General features: G+C 40.9%; 1 protein-coding gene across 1 annotated transcript in view; it reads left to right on the forward strand.

Annotated features, from left to right (window-relative positions):
- Positions 1-19,305, forward strand: part of GANC (glucosidase alpha, neutral C) — a 95,805-nt gene that overhangs the window by 69,804 nt on the left and 6,696 nt on the right. Inside the window, exons 16-21 of the mRNA XM_010367025.2 lie at positions 1,225-1,321; positions 9,729-9,830; positions 10,988-11,231; positions 12,339-12,403; positions 14,717-14,793; positions 17,710-17,784. Of these exons, the coding sequence (XP_010365327.2) occupies positions 1,225-1,321; positions 9,729-9,830; positions 10,988-11,231; positions 12,339-12,403; positions 14,717-14,793; positions 17,710-17,784 (660 nt within the window). The remainder of the gene's footprint in view (positions 1-1,224; positions 1,322-9,728; positions 9,831-10,987; positions 11,232-12,338; positions 12,404-14,716; positions 14,794-17,709; positions 17,785-19,305) is intronic.

A 19,305-nucleotide genomic window follows, 5' to 3' on the forward strand; every position in this document is an offset into this window, starting at 1 on the left:
CTTTTAAATATTATGAAATTGATTATAACATAAAACCTCTGCCTCGATAGGAGCCCTTAATAAGTGGCACTCACTGGCTGCTACCTCAAACTTTTATTGATGCAAGCAGTGTATAAATATGTGAAAGAAGGTAATTAAAACAAATGTTTTAAGATTTCACAAATATCTACATACAGCAAGTCTTATATTCACACTGGAGGAGCAATATTTAGAACACAGACACAATTTCAATAAGTATACTTTAAAAATGTAGAGCTGGCCGGGCGCGGTGGCTCAAGCCTGTAATCCCAGCACTTTGGGAGGCCGAGACGGGCGGATCACAGGGTCAGGAGATCGAGACCATCCTGGCTAACACGGTGAAACCCCGTCTCTACTAAAAAATACAAAAAACTAGCCGGGCGAGGTGGCGGGCGCCTGTAGTCCCAGCTACTCGGGAGGCTGAGGCAGGAGAATGGCGTGAACCCGGGAGGCGGAGCTTGCAGTGAGCTGAGATCCGGCCACTGCACTCCAGCCCGGGCGACAGAGCGAGACTCTGTCTCAAAAAAAAAAAATAAATAAAAATGTAGAGCTTTCCTTAAGTACTTAGCTTCCTCAATAAAGGTGGTAAAATTATCTTTCATTTGCCAGCTACATCCAAAAGACATGGCAGACACTTGCCCTCATGTATACCCATGGTTCTTTGTTATTTTCAACTTGTGACTGTATTCCTGTAGCCCTCTCACCTATTGGTATTTTCCAATGGGAGCTTTTGGCTAAATATAAGCCTAGTTTTCAGATAGTATGTGTTTGCCTCTGTAACAGCCTGTTGCAGTAACTGTAGGCTGCTTTAGTTAGTAAGCTTTCTTATATAGGTCAGGGCCAGTCATTTAACCTCTCTGAATCTCAGTTTTTCCTGCCAATGAAAACTGTCTCTCAGAGGTTGTTACGTAGATTATATGAGAAAACTGTACTAAGTGCCTAGCAATAGTAAGCACCAAATAAATGCTAGATGATTGTTTATTATTATTTCATTGCTATTGTTAACCAAAGAAAATTTTCCATTCTTTTAATAGGGGAATTTAGAGTAGTTTCATTATACTGTGAAACTTATTTGATGGATTTATTTTAATATTTTCCATTTCATGCTCCTGCCTACTGTTTGCTTTTTGTATTTTAGATAGCTTATTGAGGATGTCTGTACAAATCCAATCATCTCTTTGAAATTTTTCTTGTTTGGTGATATAGCAAATGGCTACTGCAGAAGGACTGATACAGCGATCTAAAGGGAAGGAGAGACCCTTTGTTCTTACACGTTCTTTCTTTGCTGGGTCACAGAAGTATGGTAAGGAATGGCTCATATCAGACTTAAAAACACATTAGCAACTTTTTTTTAACCATTTGTAGAATGTGATGTTACTGTGTTGATACCTTCCTGTTCTTTTTTTTTTTTTTTTCATTTTTTCATTTGTTTGTTTGAGACAGAGTCTTGCTTTGTCCCCCAGGCTGCAGTGCAGTGCCACAGTCGTGACTCACTGCAGCATTGACCACCTGGGTTCAAGCAATCCTCCCACCTAAGCCTCGTGAGTAGCTGGGATTACAGGTGCACACCACCACGCCCTGTTAATTTATATATGTATATGTATTTTTTGGTAGAGACAGGGTTTCACCATGTTGCCCAGGCTAGTCTCGAACTCCTGGACTGAAGCGATCTGCCCACCTTGGCCTCCCAAAGTGTTGGGATTACAGATGTGAGCCACCACACTCAGCTGATGCCTTCGTTTTTAGTAGCCATTGGTCAGGCCTTTGATTGTAGACAGTGGTATGCCCTAAAGTATGCATTTTGTCCTGTAAGACAGAATAAACAAATTTTAGTCCTTTGATACTTGTTTCCCACTGAAGAAATGGGCACTTAATTGTTGGGAGAGTAACTTCTAAGTATTCAGTTTGCTGGGATAGTCATCTTCGATCCTGTCTCTTTGATTTATCAAAGCCAGGGAGATACACCTCTAACACATTCCATTAACCAACTGTTCCACTTAGCAATGTGGCTTAAAATAGACCTGGCTGTTGCGTGTGGTCAGGGTCATCTATAACTGGATGCAGTTTACCAGCTAATGCAGATCTGGTTCAACTTAACCACCCTGTGGCAGGAAGGCTATTTTAAGTCCCCTGGCCTTGCATAAACAACAAAGAGCTTAGATCCTAGTTTAAAGAATCCAGCCCGTACTATACTGTGGACATTATTAAGCCTCCCACTCCACCCCTGAAAACCAGGCCCTGTGGCATTCCGGAAAGGGCCAAAATATTACAATCTCAGGCAAAGATTCATATACAGAGGTATTCAACACAACAGTAGTCCTTGAAACAAAAGTAAGAAAGAAAATCTAAATACATAACAATAAGGGAATAGTTATAAAAGTATGGTATAGCAACATGATAGATTATCGTGAGGCTATTTATGTTAAAAAAATTTTTTTTTCTTGTTTTATTTTCATAAGGCTCTTTTAAATGTAGCTTTAATTGCATGAGAAAATGTTTGTGATATGATAAATTAAAAAAGGAATGCCTAAGTGTTTATAATATCCTAATTTTGTATTGATATGTATTAGATGTACATATTTTCAGGATATGTGTGACAATTTGATATGTTCATATAATCAAATCAGAGTAATTGGGATATCACCTTAAATATGTATCTTTTCTTTATGCTAGGAACATTTAAATTATTCTCTTTTAGCTTTGTAAAAATGCACAATCAAGGCCAACTATAGTCACCTTACTGATCTATCAAACATCAAGTCATTTCTTATTATCTCAATTTTATAAAAGATAAATGAAAGATAGTAATTTAAATAAATATGTAGGTAGATAGATAGGCAGACAGTTAAATACAAGAAAATGATAATGTTTGTATAATTTATATAAATATATATATTTGATAATATCAAAAAGAAAATATAAAAAGATAAAAATACCTTGGTGATTTTGAGTGATTTTCATTTTTTTCTTTTACCTAACTTTATTTTACAAATTGTCTACAAGTATCATTTTTAATCACAAAAGAAGTATTTTTAATGAAAACATTTACCAGCAACAGTTAAAAAAAAGGTAACAAAATATTTGAATATTAGGTTATTGTTGATCTCTTATGTTGCTCCATTGCTTAGCCTGCAGTACTCTGTGTGAAGCTATCAGCTTTGCTTCATTGTGTAGCAAGACATTACAGGAAACACTACTTTGTTAAGTCAAATGCGATGATCAATAGCCATAGAGACCTTCTGACTAAACAATGATATGAGACATGAAAATATCTGCATGTTTACGTGAGCTTTCTTGATGAGAATGTCTCCATATGGATTTCAAAATCATTATGTAGATACGTACATATCTCACTTGAAGTCAAGAGAAAATTAGAATACTTTTTTAAAAGAACAATCCCTGGAAAATGTTTTTTTGGGCCAGGCGCAGTGGCTCACACCTGTAATCCCAGCACTTTGGGAGGCCTAGGCGGGTGGATCACCTGAGGTAAGGAGTTCGAGACTAGCCTGATCAACATGGTGAAACCCTGTCTCTACTAAAGAAAGAAAGTAAAAATTAACTGGGCATGGTAGTGTGCATCTGTATTCCCAGCTACTAGGGAGGCTGAGGCAGGAGAATCACTTGAACCTGGAAGACAGAGGTTTCAGTGAGCAGAGATTGCACCATTGCACTCCAGCCTGGGCAACAAGAGCAAAACTGTCTCGAAAAAAAAAAGAAGCTTTTTTTTGGTCAGGAGCAGTGGCTCATGCCTGTAATCTCAGCACTTTTCTGAGGCAGGTGGGCAGATCACTTGAGATTAGGAGTTTGAGACCAGCCTGGCCAACATAGTGAAACCCTGTCTCTACTAAAAATACAAAAATGAGCCAGGCATAGTGGCACGTGCCTGTAGTCCCAGCTATTCAGGAGGCTGAGGCAGGAGAATTGCTTGAAATTAGGAGGTGGATGTTGCAGTGAGCCAAGATTGCACCACTGCACTCCAGCCTGGGCCACAGAGTGAAACCCCATCTCAAAAAAAAAGAAAAAAAGAAAAAAAATTTTCCTGGCCATAGGGCAGCCTAAAATTTCTATGAAAGATTAAAACAAAAATAGCTACCAAAACTGTTTTAGTAGAAGATAGACAAAAATGCTTCAGGAGTAGTATATATTTAGTAAAATAAGATTTTCCCTTTTATGGCTGTCTTTGGTGGTATATAATCTCTCATCACAAACTATTAGCAACTCTTCAGTAAATAAGAACAAGAACACTGGCTTAGGCATCCGAGTGCCTGGGCTCAAATCATGCCTCTACCACTTAGTAACTGTGTAACTCTGGGTAGATTATGTATCCATTGCTTGCTATACTTCCCTCATCTGCAAAATTGAGTTTATAATAGCTTTTATCTGATAGGATTGTTGTGATTATTAAGTAGGATAATACCAGCAAACTATTCAGCATAACACCTGGCTCAGTGTGGGTTAAATAAATGTTAATTATTGTTATTGCTACTGTTACTATGTCTCCGCTTTATGGCCTGTAACCCTTCTCTCAAATTTTTTACGGTTTTCTTTGGGAGCAGGAGATGGTGGAGGTGGGAGGAAATAGGTACATAAATCAATGGAACAGAGTAGAGAATCCAGAGTATCCAACACATATGTGATCAATTGCTTTGCAACAAAGTTTCCAAGGCAATTTAATGGAGAGATTATAATTTTTTTTCAGTAAATGGTTCTGAAACAACTGGATATCTGTGTGGGGAAAAAAAATGAAACTACACCCCTGCCTCATACCATATTCAAAATTAAACTAAAACATCAACTCAATTTAAAAGCTAAAAATACAAACTAACTTCTGGAAAAAACATAGAATAAAATCTTTTTTTTTTTTTTTTTTTTTTTTTTTTTTTTTTTTTTTTGAGATGGAGTCTCACTCTGTTGCCCAGGCTGGGATGCAGTGGCATCATCTCAGATCACTGCAACCTCCACCTCCCTGGTTCAAGTGATTCTCCTGCCTCAGCCTCCTGAGTAGCTGGGATTACAGGTGCCCACCACCACACCTGGCTAACTTTTACATTTTTAGCAGAGACAGGGTTTCACCATGTTGGGCAGTCCAGTCTTGACATCAAGTGATCCTTGCTCCTTGGCTTCCCAAAGTGCTGGGATTACAGGCATGAGCCATCGCATCTGGCCAGGAGAAAATCTTTATGGCTTTGAAATAGACAAAAATTTCTTAGAAAGAACACAAAAAGCATGAATCATAAAAGAAAAAAATGACAAATTAGACTTCATCAAAATTTTAAAATGTCTGCCCTTTCAAAGACGTTGGTAAGAAAATGAAATGGCAAGCCACAGACTGAGGAAAAAAATATTTGAAATATACATATATAGGTGTATCTGCCAAAATACTTGTATCCAGAATATATAAAGAACTTTTACTAATCAATAATAAGAAGAAAGACAACCTACTTTAAAAACAACCTACTTTAAGAGTTGGTTTTCTGAAAAAAATAAATAAATAACAAAATAGATAGACTGCTAGCTAGACTAATAAAGAAGAAAAGAGAGAAGATCCAAATAAACACAATTAGAAATTACAAAAGAGAAAATCTAGGAGAAATGGATAAATTCCTGGACACATATACCCTCCTAAGACTGAACCAAGAACAAATTGAATCCCTGAAAAGACCAATAACAAGCTCCAAAATTGAATCAATAGTAAAAAGCCTACCAACCAAAAATAGCCCAGGACCAGAGAGATTCATAGCCCAGTTCTACCAGATGTACAAAGGAGAGCTGATACCATTTCTACTGACACTATTTCAAAAAATTGAGGAGGAGGGACTCCTTCCTAACTCACTCTATGATGCCAGCATCATCCTGATGCCAAAACCTGGCAGAGACACAAAAAAGAAAATTTCAAGCCAATATCCTTGATGAACATTGATGCAAAAATCCTCAAAAAGATACTGGCAGACTGAATTCAGCAGCACATCAGAAAGCTTATCCACCATAATCAAGAAGGCTTTATTGTTGGAATGCAAGGTTGGTTTAACATACCCACGTCAATGTGATTCATCACATAAACAGAACTAAAAACGAAAACCACATTATCATCTCAATAGATGCAGAAAAAGCTTTCAATAAAATTCAGCATCCCTTCTTGTAAAAAACTCTCAGCAAACTAGGTACTGAAGGAACATACCTCAAAATAAGCCATATTTGACAAATCCACAGCCCACATCATACTAAATGGGCAAAAGCTGGAAGCATTCCCCTTGAAAACTGGCACAATACAAGGATGCCCTCTCTCACCACTCCTATTCAAAATGATATTGGAAGAAGTCCTGGCCAGAGCAATCAGGCAAGAGAAAGAAATAAAGTGCATTCAGATAGAAAGAGAGGAAGTCAAACTATTCCTATTTGCAGATGACATGACTCTGTATCTAGAAAACCCCACAGTCTGAGCCCAAAAGCTCCTTAAGCTAATAAACAACTTCAGCAAAGTCTCAGGATACAAAATCAACATCTAAAAATCATTAGCATTTCTATACACCAACAACAGTCAAGCCTAAAGCCAAATCAGGAACATAGTCCCATGCACAATTGCCACGAAAAGAAGAAAATACCTAGGAATACAGCTAACCAGCGAGGTGAAAGATCTCTGCAATGAAAACTACAAAATGCTGCTCAAAGAAATCAGATATGACACAAACAAATGGAAAAACATTCCATGCTCATGGATAGGAAGAATCAATATTGTTGAAATGGCCATACTGCCCAAAGCAATTTATAGATTCAGTGCTATGCCTGTCAGACTACCAATGACATTCTTCACAAAACTAGAAAAAAAAAATTTTTAATTCATATGGAACCAAAACAAAAACAAAAACAAAAAGAGCCTGAATAGCCAAGGCAATCCTAAGCAAAAGGAACAAAGCAGGAGGCAATATACTACCCAACCTCAAACTACTACAAGGCTGCAGTAACCAAAACAACATGATACTGGCACAAAAATAGGCATGTAGACCAATGGAAAAGAATAGAGAGCCCAGAAATAAGGTTGCACACCTACAACCATCTGATCTTTGACAAAGCTGACAAAAACAAGCAATGGGGAAAGGACTCCCTCTTCAATAAGTGGTGCTGGGACAACTGGCAAGCCATATGCAGAAGATTGAAACTGCACTCCTTTCATATACCATATACAAAATTAACTCAAGATGGATTAAAGACTTAAAAGTAAAACCCTGCCGGGCGCGGTGGCTCAAGCCTGTAATCCCAGCACTTTGGGAGGCCGAGACGGGCGGATCACGAGGTCAGGAGATCGAGACCATCCTGGCGAACACGGTGAAACCCCGTCTCTACTAAAAAATACAAAAAAACTAGCTGGGCGAGGTGGCAGGCACCTGTAGTCCCAGCTACTCGGGAGGCTGAGGCAGGAGAATGGCATAAACCCGGGAGGCAGAGCTTGCAGTGAACTGAGATCTGGCCACTGCACTCCAGCCTGGGTAACAGAGCGAGACTCCGTCTCAAAACAAACAAACAAACAAAAAAGTAAAACCCAAAACTATATAAAAACCCTGGAAGACAACCTAAGCATTACCATTCTGGACATGGGAATAGGCAAAGATTTCATGATGAGGATACCAAAAACAATTGCAACAAAAGCAAAATGACAAACAGGATCTAATTAAACTAAAGAGCTTCTGCACAGCAAAAGAAACTATCAATAGAGTAAACAGACAATCTACAGAATGGGAGAAAATATTTACAAACTATGCATCTGACAAAGGTCTAATATCCAGCATCTATAAGGAACTTAAGCAAATTTACGAGAAAAAACAAACAGCCCCATTAAAAAGTGGGCAAAGGACATGAACAGACACTTTTCAAAAGAAGGCATACATGTGGCCAACAAGCATATGAAAAAAAGCTCAACGTCACTGATCAATAGAAAAAAACATATCAAAACCACAATGAAATACCACCTCACACCCTTCAGAATGGCTATTATTAAAAAGTGAAAAGGTAACAGATGCTGGCGAGGTTGCAGAGAAAGGAAAATGCTTATACACTACTGGTAGGAGTGTAAAATAGTTCAACCATTGTGGAAAGGAGTGTGGTGTTTCCTCAGGTAATTAAGAACAGAACTACCATTTGACCCAGCAATCCCATTGCTAGGTATATACCCAAAGGAATACAAATCATTCTGTCATAAAGACACATGAGCGTGTTTGTTCACTGCAGCACTGTTCACAATAACAAAGACATGGAATAAACTTAAATGCCTATCAGTGGTAATCTGGATAAAGAAAACGTGGTACATATACACTGTGGACTACTATGCAGCCATAAAAAAGAATGGGCTATCTTGCCTGTGATCTAGTCTTTGATTTTTTTCTTTTTTATTAAATTTATTTATATATATGTGAATGAGATCATGCCCTTTGCAGGAACATGGATGGAGTTGGAGGCCATTATCCTTAGCAAACGAATGCAGAAACAGAAAACCAAATACCTCATGTTCTCACTTAGGAGTGGGAGCTAAATGATTAGAACACATGGACACATAGAGGGGAACAACAGACACTGGGGCCTGCCTGAGCATAGAGGGTGGGAAGAGGAAGAGGATCAGGAAAAATAACGAATGGGTATTAGGCTTAACATCAGGGTGACAAAATGACAAAATAATCTGTTTACTGACATAACACACCTGTGCATGTACCCCTGAACTTAAATTTTTTAAAAAATGAGCAAAAGATTTCTGTAGACACTTTACAAAAGAAGATACATGAGGCCGGGCGCGGTGGCTCAAGCCTGTAATCCCAGCACTTTGGGAGGCTGAGACGGGCGGATCACGAGGTCAGAAGATCGAGACGATCCTGGCTAATACGGTGAAACCCCGTCTCTACTAAAAAATACAAAAAACTAGCCGGGCGACGAGGCGGGCGCCTGTAGTCCCAGTTACTCGGGAGGCTGAGACAGGAGAATGGCGTGAACCCGGGAGGCAGAGCTTGCAGTGAGCGGAGAGCCGGCCACTGCACTCCAGCCTGGACGGCAGAGCAAGACTCCGTCTCAAAAAAAAAAAAAAAAAAAAAAAAAAAGAAGATACATGAAGAGGCTGGGCATAGTGGCTCATGCCTCTAGTTTTAGCACTTTGGGAAGCCAAGGCAGGTGGATCACTTGAGGCTAGGAGTTCGAGACCAGCCTGGCCAACATGGTGAAACCCCATCTCTGCTAAAAATACAAAATTTAGCCAGGCGTATGGTGCACACTTGTAATCCCAGCTACTTGGGAGGCTGAGGCAGGAGACTCACTTGAACCCCTGGAGACAAAGGTTGCAGTGAGCGGAGAGCACGGCACTGCACTCCAGCCTGGGCAAGTGAGAACATGACTCCATCTAAAAAAAACAAAAAACCCACATGTATTATATGCAAGTTATATCTTAAAGTTGTTTTTTCAAAGGGTTCCTCCACTATCCGACCTAAACTATACTTCAAAAATAAGTGCAATTTCAGAATATTTTCCTAGAATGCTTGTTTTGTAGATTTTAATAACTTTTCACATTAGAAAATTGATACTTTTCATTGTAGAAAATTAGAATTTATTTATTTTAAGCCAAGAAATTGGTTTTCCTTTTCATTAAGTTGTCTTTTACAAATAAGGAATCTACATAGGAAATTGAACGCGTGGGTTGATTTGTGATTTTAATACATTGTTGCTTGTGACCAAAGGTGCTGTGTGGACAGGTGACAACACAGCAGAATGGAGCTACCTGAAAATTTCTATCCCAATGTTACTCACTCTCAGCATTACTGGGATCTCTTTTTGTGGAGGTAAGATGAGTCCTTTGAGGCTTGAAGTGCAAGAAAATAAAAAGTGAGGGTGTTTTCGTCAAAGCAGATTACAGATCCCTTCTCATTAGCTGTTGTGGGCAGACATAAATGTGGGAAAGAGAAACTGTGAGAAGTGAAGAGGAGCGGATTAGAGAGGAGAGTGAAAGGCTTGCCTCAGAGCTATTTCTGTCTGGTCTGTGTTGAGGACATGAAATCAAGTTGTCGGAAAGGGAGCCAGAGCCATCCTCTTATCACTTCCTTCCTGGACAGTCTTGATAACTAGGTTTCTCTTCCTGACAGCTGTCTTTTCTTCTTGAAAGTGAGAAAAATAGAACTACAAGGAATGTAGAAAATCAGAAAGCCTTACAGAAATTCTTTTTACTCAGCAGATTTAAAATTCTGTGGCATATTTTAACTGTACTAAAACAAAAAGATATGCTCTTGAGAAAGATAAATTTAGTTAAAATAAAATTTTCCAATGGACTGTCTTCCCTGCATCCTAAGAATTCTCTGTAGATGAGAGATCTCAATATGGAAGGGGCTCAAGATGGCTGCAGTTCCAGCTGCTCCTTGTTTCCTGTAGGAGTAGAAGCAAATTATTATCATTCTTTTGATGCATGTGTTTTTATTGCATTGGTCCATGTACAATACAAGGAATATATATACTACTCAATGGCCCAGCATGGAATTCTATTCTGATAATCACAACATCTACTTCTGATTATCTGCTTCTCTTCAGTGCTTTCTGTTTTTATCTTAGTTCAGCTGTTGCTTCCAAAGGAAATCAGTTGCCAACCACCCCCTTCCAACACACACACACGCGCACGCGCGCGCACACACACACACACACACAGTTATTTAATCAGGCAGACATTTTTCAGTGTCTGGGTTATCTGTTTTGGGGAACATACAGGAATACTGATCTTGAAATAAAGCTTCCGACCTTTTGACAAGAAAGTAATATTCTAAGAACCCATTGTCAGATCCCCAGACTGAATTATGTAGTAAGGGTCACCTGTTTGAGGCCACGGCTTTATCCTGTCCTTTGGAGTGCATATACTCTGCTTTTCTCCTGTCCGTCTTCAAGACCTTAATTTCCCTGTGTGCATCATTTATTCAAAGCTTGGTTGCCTCACTTGGTCTTCTTTTGCTTCCAGCTGACATAGGCGGGTTCATTGGGAATCCAGAGACAGAGCTGCTAGTGCGTTGGTACCAGGCCGGAGCCTACCAGCCCTTCTTCCGTGGCCATGCCACCATGAACACCAAGCGACGGGAGCCCTGGCTCTTTGGGAAGGAACACACCCGGCTCATCCGAGAAGCCATCAGAGAGCGCTATGGCCTCTTGCCATATTGGTATTCTCTGTTCTACTATGCACACGTGGCTTCCCAACCTGTCATGAGGTAAAAAAGCTTCATCCATTCAGGGACTGCAGCAACCAGTCTGTAATAGAAGATCTCAGTCATTAAAGAACACAGTAATTATAGTGATTTCAAGAGAAAGGTGAAGAAATGCTACATATTTAATCAAGTTTCAATAAGCTTATTGAGCAGCAGCGGTGAACAGGGTGCTGGCTGTTGGGGACACAGAAGATAAAAACTAGGTCTCCTACTGCTTTGTGATTAAAATGTGAATATTTGATAGGAGACAGAATAGAGATATTTCAAAGAAAATGGAAGTGGCTTTGTAATAACATTCATTCAGTATTTAACCTATAAGTGTCTTCTCATGAAGAATAACTTATTTTGTTAGGCTTAGGCTTGAATCATATGAAAAAGAGTCTTGGCTCTTTGGCACGTTCCCATTTCCTTTGAATAGTTATAAAACTGAAAATAGGCCAGGCGTGGTGGCTCACACCTGTAATCCCAGCACTTTGGGAGGCCAAGGTAGGAGGATTACCTGAGGTCAGGAGTTTGAGACCAGCCTGACCAACATGGTGAAACCCTGTCTCTAAAAATATAAAAATTGGGCTGGGCGCGGTGGCTCAAGCCTGTAATCCCAGCACCAAAGGAGGCCAAGACAGGCGGCTCACGAGGTCAGGAGATCGAGACCATCCTGGCTAACACAGTGAAACCCCATCTCTACTAAAAAAAAAATGCAAAAAACTAGCCGGGCGAGGTGGCAGGCGCCTGTAGTCCCAGCTACTCAGGAGGCTGAGGCAGGAGAATGGCGTAAACCCAGGAGGCAGAACTTGCAGTGAGCTGAGATCCGGCCACTGCACTCCAGCCTGGGCAACAGAGCGAGACTCCGTCTCAAAAAAAAAAAACAAAAATTGGCCAGGCGTGGTGCTGTGTGCCTATAATCCCAGCTACTTGGGAGGCCGAGGCAGGTGAATCAGTTGAACCCAAGAAGCAGAGACTGCAGTGAGCCAAGATAACACCACTGCATTCCAGCCTGGGCAACAGAGCAAGATCCATCTTAAAAAAAAAAAAAAAAAACACTAAAAATATAAGTGATTGATTGCAATAAGATGTCTATAATGGTAAAACAATATTTTTTTCTTTCCCCAGGCCTCTGTGGGTAGAGTTCCCAGATGAACTAAAGACTTTTGATATGGAAGATGAATACATGCTGGGTGAGCACTTCTGGATTTTTTTGTTTTTGTTTTTTTGTTGTTTTTTTGAGACAGAGTCTCACTCTGTCACCCAGGCTAGAGTGCAGTGGTACGATCTCAACTCACTGCAACCTGCACCTCCCGGTTTCAAGCAATTCTCTGCCTCAGCCTCCTGAGCAGCTGAGATTACAGGTGCCTGCCACCATGCCTGGCTAATTTTTGTATTTTTAGTAGAGACAGGGTTTCATCATCTTGGCTGGGCTGGTCTTGAACTCTTGACCTCATGATCCACCTACCTTGGACTCCCAAAGTGCTGGAATTACAGGCGCGAGCCACTGTGCCTGGCCAAACATTTATTGATTAATTATAGTCGTTATAAAAAGTGTAATTATGTTTTTATTATATTTTCTAATATAAGGGCCCTAAAAAAAATCCTAATTCCAAGAAAGCCAAAAAATAAAAATAAAGGAAATTCCTTCACCAAGATTTCTAATGCATTATTAGTAGGATCATACCTCCATTCTGTTGTGATGTAGCATTTCTCATAAATTGTTCTTGCTGACTTATTTGGTGGATGTCTTTTAGGATTCTTGTTCTGGGTTCACTCTTCTAATCCTGTGAGATCACTTTGGGGAAGGGAAGTAGAAAAAAAACAGCCCAGGTAGTGTGATAGGAAAGAACCAGAAGAGTTTATTTCATATGCAATAATAGGATTTTTTTTGGTTGACCTCTTCTTTAAGAAAGATTAACTATCAAATCCAGAACGTAGATTTTTATCAGCTTAGTAACAGGGCTCAAGAAGCCAGGCTAAATATACTGTTCCTGAAAGGGTGAATCTCATTTCTGAGTTCTTTTTTTTTTTTTTTTTTTTTTTTTTTGAGATGGAGCCTCACTCTGTCGCCCAGGCTGGAGTGCAGTAGTATAATCTCAGCTCACTGCAACCTCTGCCTCCCGGGCTCAAGCAATCCTCCCACCTCAGCCTGCCGAGTAGCTGGGACCACAGGCATGCACCACTATGTCTGGCTAATTTTTTTCTATTTTTAGTAGAGATGGGGTTTTGTCTTGCTGCCCAGGCTGATCTCGAACTCCTGACCTCAGGTGATCCACCCACCTTGGCTTTCCAAAGTGCTGGGATTACAGGCGTGAGCCACCACAGCCAGCCCCATTTCTGAGTTCTTTAAGTCTGCACTCATCGTTAGGTCTCAGTTTAATCGTCACTGCCTTGGAGACACTTCCTTGACCACTTCTTGTTTCCTTATACCTAATTCTACCTAGTAAAAATCAGCCCCTCTTATTATGTAACTTTCATTCCATTTTGTAATTTTGCCTCTTTTGGTATTTGTCTTAATTCTAATTAATTCGTAATTATGTTTTACTATTTGTTTTCACTAACTGTAAACTTCACAAGGTCAGGAGCCACGCTTGTCTTATTGGCCACTACATCCCAGAGCCTCGCATGGTGCCCAGCATGCAGTAGGCACTCAAAATAACTATTTATTGAATAAAAGAACAAATTAGTAAGTGGGTAAATTTTACATATGTGTTGTACCAAGGTCAAAGCAAATTTAATAATCCAGATTGCCTTTAAGAAAACCAGAGGCCAGGCATGGTGCTCATGCCTGTAATCCCAACACTGTAGGAGCCTGTAATCCCAACACTGTAGGAGGCCGAGTGTGAGATCGCTTAAATTGAGGAGTTTGAGATTAGCATTAGCCTGGGCAATATAGCAAGACCCTGTCTCTACAAAAAATTTAAAAATTAGCTGGGCACGGTAGGTGTGTACCTGTAGTCCTGTCTACTCAGAGGCTGAGGCTGGAGGATTACGTGAGTCCAGGAGTTAGAGGTTGCAATAAGCTGTGATTACACTGCTGCACTCCTGCTTGGGGAACAGTGAGACCCCATCTCCTGTCTCTAAAAAAAAAGAAAGAAAAAGAAAACTACAGCCTCTCTGATGATAACCGTCCAAGCAAGAGGTGCTGAGCATCCACACTGACCACACTTCTGGATAATAGTTGTGGGCTTCCCATCATCAGTGTCACTCACAGCAAACAGTGAAGCACTTGGAAAGGACAAAAAATGAGACCGATGGACTGTGTCAGAGTCCCTTCCTATAATCGCAGTATACCCAAAGTGCATTAATGACAAGTGAAGACCTTTTTGAGCTCACCTCTTTGAGCACCTGTCCTCTTTCTATCAATGCATCTCTCTGACAAATCACTGGTTTAGCTCTCCGAAGTTCACAGTTGGGAGGTCTGTAACCGCATGATAGCTAGCACTCAATTAAAGAAGATTTTTAGACCTCTTATAATGATACTCAACTTTATTTCCTCTTAGGGAGTGCATTATTGGTTCATCCAGTCACAGAACCAAAAGCCACCACAGTTGATGTGTTTCTTCCAGGATCAAATGAGGTAAGAGTAATAACAAACAGCCACATATCTGATACATCTCATATCTCTCATCCCTTCTTTTCTTTTAGGAAAGAGATTTCTTCTTCATGTGTTTGTGAACACACCCCAAATGACTATAGCAATCAGTGATTATAGTCAGTCATGACCACTGTCCTCAGAGGTCAAGACACTTAACGGAGGAGAGAAGGGAAAAAGATGAATTGGTGAGGATTCCGAGGAGGATCAGAGTGATTTTTAATCTTCACACTTTGACTAGTAAAAGTGAGTCCTGATAAACACACTGAGGCTTGGGGTAGGAAGAAATCTTCAGCAAACTCTGGGTGAAAGCAAGTGTGAAGTGACTTTGCTCTTTGGTCTAGCTTTATCTGAAACCTGAGTTTTGGGTACCAAAAGCTGGTCTCAATACACTCACCGAAGTGGGTAAAAAGTAACAATAGTGACTCCTCTCCCAGATTCCTCTGCTCTTTTATTATTGTCACTAATTACTGTCCTAGGTATAAAATATCATCCTGGACCTGCTGCAGCCCAGGACACTGAACCCACGCAGGGCACAGGGGAGAGGAGGGAATACCGTTGGTCTGCAGGCAGAGAGCCATGGGTAATAAGAGCAGCCTCCAGAGACAGGCCACAGATAAATCCAGAGGGGCCAGGAGAAGAACTGGAGCAAAACTCAGGGCACCACACTAAGGGAGGAGGGTGTGGAAGGGAGAGTAGGAAGGAGACGGACCCTACAGAGTGTCCTTGAGCACTGGAGCATGCCACAGGGTTCAGCAGGCAGGGGAAGAGCCATGCAGGTATGGAGCTGGTATGGGACTGCCAGGCCACATAGTCATGGACTGTAAAGGCAAGTGGCAAGGTAGCTGAACCAGGCCACGCTTGCTGCTCAGTGCTGTCAGGCTCTGGGCTGGCAACCCCATGAAACCACATCTAGTGCCATGCTCTCCCTCAATCTAGCTTTACGTGTTTGGTTGTTCTTTTAGTTTCTTAAGGCTTCTTTTTTTTTTTTTTTTTTTTTTTTTTTTTTGAGACGGAGTCTCGCTCTGTCGCCCGGGCTGGAGTGCAGTGGCCGGATCTCAGCTCACTGCAAGCTCCGCCTCCCGGGTTTACGCCATTCTCCTGCCTCAGCCTCCCAAGTAGCTGGGACTACAGGCGCCCGCCACCTCGCCCGGCTAGTTTTTTGTATTTTTTTAGTAGAGACGGGGTTTCACCATGTTAGCCAGGATGGTCTCGATCTCCTGACCTCGTGATCCGCCCGTCTCGGCCTCCCAAAGTGCTGGGATTACAGGCTTGAGCCACCGCGCCCGGCCAGTTTCTTAAGGCTTCTATAACAAGTAACTACAAACCTAGTGGCTTAAAACAATGAAACTTTATTCTCTCACAGTTCTGGAGGCTTGAAATCTGAAATCAAGGTGTCGTCAGGGTCTGTTTCTTCTGGAGGCTCTGAGGGAGAATCTGTTCATGCCTCCCTCCTGGCTTCTGGAGGTTGCCAGCAACCCTGGGCTTCCTTGGTTTGTAGCCACGTCACTGCAGTCTCGCCTATCTTCATGTTGCCTTTTCCTCCGTGTGTCTCTGTCTGTCTCTTATAAGGACACTTGTGGTCACATTGAAGGCCCACCTGGATAATCTGGGATAACCTCCTTGTCTTGGGATCTTTAACTTAATCAAATCTGTGACCATAGAAGGTAATATTCATTCCTTCCAGGGATTGTGACATGAATACATCTTTTTGAGGGAGGACCGTTCCACCTACTATGCTTGTCATTATTGACAGAACAACCAGGCTTCTCTCCGGAATGTTCATGAACTATGGCCTGTCCTCTTGGTTTCTCCAGTTATTTGGAGTTCTGAAGATGAGGGCTCTTTACTAAGGTTCCCCTGCCAAGTGGAAACCTGAGGAAAAGGTTAAATGCAACAACTGCTGAATAAATGCCCTGCCAGCTACTTCTGCTGAGAATTTCTCAAGTTGATTCCAGCAAAGTGATGGGTTCCCATTAAGAGGAACTGGCTCCCTTTCTGACTTAGTCACAGAGTTTTACTCGTGATCTGTCATCATTCCAAACACGTTGTTGTGAGTGTGTATTATGTTCCTTCAGCACTATTTCCTGGACTGTTGTGTGATTGTTTCTCTTGCTTCACAAACCTGCCATATAAAGGATGTGGTAATCCCAGGAGGTGAACTTGCAAAATAGACTCCAGGGCTGCCAGGAAGCGTTCTGAGCTAGAGGAAAGACAAAGGTGTTTGTTTTCGTTCTGCTTCTGATGATATCTTAAGAATTTATCCCATCAAATTACTTTAGAGACCTTATTGGTACTGCAGCAACTAAATCCCCTTGATAGATAAGAACCTTATCCTTGAATTATGCTTTGTTTAAAAAAAAAAAAAAAAGAGACTATAGTAGTAATTCAAGTTTCCATTTGTTCTCCTCCCAGGAAGGAGGAGGAAGCATTTCCTTCTCTTACACTTCCTTTTCTCCTGCCTCTTTTGTAATCTATTTGCCTGCAATGTATTTGTCTTCTTTGCTGTCTTTTTTCTTTTCTCCATCACCTCTTTCACTACTAGAAGCATTAAGTTTTCATAAGCCAAGTGGACTATAAGATCCATGAGGACAGGTCTCTTCAGTCATATATACTCAGCATCTGGCACAGTGCTGGGCACAGGGTAGACTGTTCAATAGGTAGCTTTTGGATGAATAGAAAACAAATGGCCTTTTAGTTAAATTAATCAGCCATAGTCCTTTGGGATCTTCTTAAAAGCACATGTTCTTCCTAACTTCTACCCAATATATTTTTTAAGTTATACTTATTTTAGCTTTCTGGTTATTTGAAATCCAGGTAAGTGGATATTTTGCTGAATAATGAAATGGTGAACAGAGTTGCTCATGTACTTTTTTTTTACTGGACTCCATTACTTTCTAGGTCTGGTATGACTGTAAGACATTTGCTCATTGGGAAGGAGGGTGTACTGTAAAGATCCCAGTAGCCTTGGACACTGTAAGTTATTTTCAGACTACTATTTTTACCTATCGTGTGCTCTGTTGGTCGGCTAGGGCTGCCATGACAAAATACCACAGACTGGGTGGTTTTACACAACAGAAACTTATTTTCTTGAAGTTTTGGAAGCTGGAAGTCCCAGATCAAGGTGCCAGCCGATTCTGTTCCTGGTGAGGGACCTTTTCCTGGCCTGTAGACTGCTACCTTCTTGCTGTGCCTACACATGGCAGAGAGAGATAAACAGAGGGTGCTGTCTCAGTTCTTTTCTTACAAGGATACTGCTCCTATCGTTTCAGGACCCCATCCTTATGACCACATTTTTAACTTTAGTTAACTCCGTAAAGGCCCGATGTCCAAATATCTCGGGCTTGGGGATTCAGCATATGAATTTGGGGGAGATACAAACATTCAGTCCATAATGTGTTCCTCTATAGAAAGAACCAAGGATGCTAGTGTTCTACACAATAGCACATATGCATAGAGACAGAAGGTAGGTCCGGGGGTGCCTAGTGCTGGGGCAGAGGAGGGTTAAGGAGTCATGAGGAATGACTGTTAACTGGTTCAGGGTTTCTTTTTGGGGTGATGAAATGCTTTAAAATTGATTGTGATGATGGTTGCATGACTCTTAATATGCTGAAAACTGTTTAATTGTAGACTTTGAATTGGTGAGTTGTATGGTGTATGAATTCTATCAAAGCTGTAAAATGTGAGAAAAAAAGAGTTAAGAATCACATCTACTCAGATTTCACAGATTGAGACATCAGAGACAAACATAACTCTTCCCCGTATGTTTACATTTGTGTGTCTAAGAAGAACAAAAACACTGAAAACAGAAAACACGGTAGTCACTCTCCGTGCCGTCTGGAATGTCATTCTGCAGGACTAAGGCAAAAAACAGGAGCTTTCAGTTGTAATCCTGGGCCCAGGGGAAGACATCAGTTATGATGTTATAATCAAAGTGGTCCATCCAGGCTATCTTGAGTTTCTAAAGGGAACTTTCTTTCTACACTTGAATTGCAACCACTGCCACACTACCACAGCCCTAAGTAGTGTAAAGATTGATAATTATTTTGTAAACCATCAGCAGCAATATGAACCCCATTATTTTAAAAAAATAGTTTCAGATGTCAACTTTCAGATCTAGAAGAGAACTTAAACAATCATCTACTCTAATCCCTCACACAGGTAAAAAACCCTGAGATTCAGAGAAGTTAAATTATTTGTCCAGGAACACAGCAGACTTGTGGCAGAACTGAAACAAGCCCCCAGGTGCATTCCCTTGGGCTGGACTCCCATTCTAGAACCCATTTCACTCTAACTTATGGCCTTGTTCTTTGAAAAAAAAAGAAGAGAGAGATTGGCCAATAAGGGAGGGAACATGTGTGGGGAGATAGAAATGCTTTACTTCTTGCTGCCAAGGCAAGTTAAGTAGAGGTAGGACATCTGAACTACTGGGTCCTCAGTCTCAACTTCATGTATGTTCTTGTACTCTCCTGCATGCTCATTCTTGAATCAGAGCAA

This window comes from Rhinopithecus roxellana, chromosome 5 (assembly GCF_007565055.1).
Source record: "Rhinopithecus roxellana isolate Shanxi Qingling chromosome 5, ASM756505v1, whole genome shotgun sequence".
Classification (NCBI taxonomy): Eukaryota; Metazoa; Chordata; class Mammalia; order Primates; family Cercopithecidae; genus Rhinopithecus; species Rhinopithecus roxellana.